This window comes from Asparagus officinalis, chromosome 5 (assembly GCF_001876935.1).
Source record: "Asparagus officinalis chromosome 5, Aspof.V1, whole genome shotgun sequence".
In the NCBI taxonomy this organism is placed as follows: domain Eukaryota; kingdom Viridiplantae; phylum Streptophyta; class Magnoliopsida; order Asparagales; family Asparagaceae; genus Asparagus; species Asparagus officinalis.
In genome coordinates, this window is record NC_033798.1 from 46,128,967 (window position 1) to 46,132,813 (window position 3,847).

The 3,847-nt window shown below is 39.2% G+C and overlaps 1 protein-coding gene across 1 annotated transcript; it reads right to left on the reverse strand.

Moving 5' to 3' along the window:
- On the reverse strand, positions 1,800-2,872 carry LOC109841786 (uncharacterized mitochondrial protein AtMg00810-like). Its single transcript, XM_020410727.1, has 2 exons — positions 2,867-2,872; positions 1,800-2,366 (listed from the first exon to the last, which is right to left on the reverse strand). The coding sequence occupies exons 1-2, from the start codon at positions 2,870-2,872 to the stop codon at positions 1,800-1,802; spliced, it is 573 nt and encodes a 190-aa protein (XP_020266316.1).

Here is a 3,847-nt window from a genome sequence, read left to right on the forward strand (position 1 = left end):
ATAGCCTTACACCCACATTTACATAAAACCCCCTCTAATATTACTTAATTACATTCTCTTTTCAACACTCCTCCTCAAGATGAGCGAAAGATATCTATTAAGCCCATCTCGTCACACCCTATAGCTAGATCTAGGGGTGGCAAACGGGTAGACCCGACCCGACCCGACCCATATAAAATTTGACCCGACCCGTATAAGTGTGACCCGACCCAACCCGTTTAATAAATGGGTCAATGTGATCCGACCCGATTATTAAACGGGTTACCCGACCCGACCCATATAACCCGAATAACCCGTTTATCTAATACAAGACATATACTAACACATATAACTAATAAAAAAATTTTATACAAGCACAAAAAAACACTTCTTGCAAGCTCTTTAGACAAAAACTATCACCACTCACAACATGGAGTTATTTCAAAGACATATTCAGTATTTAAATGTACTTCAACAAATTGCAAATATCGACAAACAAAAATACATCGATACAGCTCTTTAGACACAGACTAATCTAAACTTCAACAGCAGCAGCAACAACAACTACAACAGCAGCAGCAGCTTCAGCAGCACTAACTTCAACAGCAACAACAGCTTCAGCAGTCACAGCAGCATCAAATAACAGCAACAACAGCTTCAGCAGCACCTACTTGTTCAAAAATATCTAAGTGAGGATATAATATCAAAGGTCTGTAAAGATCAAAGGTTCACACAAGTAATATCTTATTTGAGCTAGACATGAAAGAAATATGAAATTAATTTAAAAAAATCACAGCTGATAGGGTCTGTATTCATGCGCATGCATCAAATAACTTAAGACAGTACCTATTCCACCTTTGTTTACCATCTGAAAAATCATAGCTGGTTTATGTAAAACTATTGTGAACTCTGAGAGATAACACAGAACTTTTCATCAGCTAAATTATTGTGAACTCTGAGAGATAACACAATTCAACCTGTAAAAATTCCAATTCTTCCAAAGCAAGTCATAATGATAATTCTAATTGTGCTGGTAATAGGTTAAGGTTAGATCCTCAATACTAATTGTCGATATTCAAACAGTCTACTTACAAAATAAATCAAATCAGAGATAAAGAGTACATCAAAAGATAGCCAGATTTCACTAATAAATGAGCATGAATGAAACCCTAGTAAGAGGAATAGATGTCTATGATCAAATTCATTTACATGAAAGCCAATGATCAACTCTGGAAACAGAACATTTGAGCTTGAATCAAATTAATTTAAAAAAACTTGAGCATAATGAAAGATCTTGTCGCTCGCCGCCGCTTTCCGCTTGCCGCCGCTTTTCGAGAGAGAGAGAGATGGGAAATCTAGGGCAGAGACGAAGGGACGACGGGGTTATGGGTTTTTGGGTAGGTATAAACGGGTCTTATACGGGTCAGTTTGGGTACCCGAATTTACCCATTTAATAAATGGGTCAAGTTCGGGTTGACCTATTTATGACCCAACCCATGTAATTTGATCCATACCCATTATAAACGGGTCGGGTCGGGTCGGGTTGATGGGTTGGGTCATAAATTGCCACCCCTAGCTAGATCTACTAAGCTAAGCCCTTTAGTCAAGCAGTCTGCAGCCTGCTCCTTAGTTGGAACATGGCCTAACTCCAGGAACCCATCGTTCAGCTTCTCCTTGATGAAGAATCTATCAATCTCGATATGCTTAGTCCTATCATGCTGAACTGGGTTGTTGGCGATGCTGATAGCTAGCTTGTTGTCACACCACAAACTCATCTTGGTCCATTGGTCAAGGTTTAGCTCCACCAGCATGTTCTTCAGTCACATCAACTCTGCCACCCCGAAGGCCATGGCTTTGTACTCTGCTTCAGCTGTTGATCTCGCCACCACAGATTGCTTCTTGCTTTTCCAGGAGACTAAGTTGCCTCTCACAAATATGCAATACCCTGAGGTAGATCTCCGATCATCTCTGCAGCTAGCCCAATCTGAGTCACAGTAACCCTCAATGTTCACATGGCCACTCCTCCTGAATCTTAGTCCTTTGCCAGGGGCACCCTTCAAATACCTCAGTATCTGATATACTACATCCATATGGCCCTTACTTGGGTCATGCATGTAGCAGCTCACCACGTTTACCACAAATGAGATGTCTGGACGTGTGTGACTCAGGTAGAGTAGCATGCCCACCAATCTCTGATATCTCTTACGATCAACAGTTTCTCCTACCTCAGCACTTAGCCTAAAGCTCTGATCGATCGATGTAGCAGCAGGCTTGCACCCTAACATCCCCGTCTCTGCAAGAAGATCTAGTGCATACTTCCTCTGGGAGAGAACAATCCTCTTAGATCCATGAGCTATCTCTATCCCAAGGAAGTATCTGTGACGCCCCTGTTTTCACACATGGCTGCAGTCCAAGGTGAACCCAGAGATGTCAAACCTGCCATGCACCCACACTGTGTAACAACAAGTTTCATCAATCATAGTAATATCCTCTAGTGGGATCAAATAAAAGCATAGGTACAAAACCGGCAAAGAAGTAGAACAATAATAATAGACATGATAAAGAGGATGATATCTCATAAATAAAGGTCATGTCTCAACTGAAAATAAACTGGAATACATATGGAGTCAGAAATAACATACGATGTCTCAACATGAATCAAAATAAAAAGTCGAACTAAGGCACATTGCCTTTACAAAATGAAACTAACTCTAAATCTGAATAAAATTTAAAACTACAGTGGAGCCTCTAATAAATCTCTCGGGACGGCGACTATGCAAGAACTCCGTCATCCTGCGGCTCTCTGGAACTCCGAGCTACCTGAAAGGGTATTTTTAAAAGAAAAAGAAACAACAACAATAGCGTCAGAGTACTACAGCAAGATTACCTCCATCCGCCCCCAGGGGAAGGGCTGCTAGATGGAGTGGAGGCTCTATCTATTAAGCATAGTCTACCTAGATTCATTTTCCCTGTATCTAAGTGGGATTAACATTTAGAAACCTACAACACGAGACGTAGTACATCGAGCGAAATAATCCAAACAAGGAAACCCTCATGTATATACCATAAGTCTCAAATTGTAGATATCTAAACATTAATACCGAACTAAGAAAAAACAATCTAATGAAACCAACAATTAGAAATCCATAACACGAGACTGGTACATCGAGCGAAATAATCCAAACAAGGAAACCCTCATGTATATACCATAAGTCTCAAATTGTGAATCTCTAATCATTGATCCCAACTAAGAAAAAAAAGACAGTAAAAGAAATAAGATATCAACACATCGTATTTATAATATCTTCCACAATCACTGGAGAGATAGAATAAAAATACCAACACATAATTTTGTATACTTTCAAAAGTAACATATCTCAGTCATATAGTTCAATGATAGGTCATATTCATAATCGGCATCTGTCATACTTAGGCTATCAAGTAATTGTCTCAGTACAACGAACTACCCTATAGGTATCCTGAACTATATACTATTTGTATCTCAGGTATGTTGACGTACTATCCCATACTAAGCTATGCTCATCAATAACATTCAGCTCATGTATAAACCATGTATATTTGGAATGTCGACGCACTATCCCATATAGTACTGAGCTGTGCTCATCAACGACATCCAACATGTATATGAACTATATTTAATTCAAATATGATCAAATTAAAATTTATCATAATCCCCTTGGGGTTCTTAAATGTATAACATAACATATTCATGACTAAACATGCAACATCAATCGGCTCAAAACTCCGCGAACGCACCTCAAAACGGCGCAACACAGCTCCACAAAACGAACAGGAAAAATAGACATGATATCTGTTAGTAAAATAAGCATATATTTCTCTAGAAAAA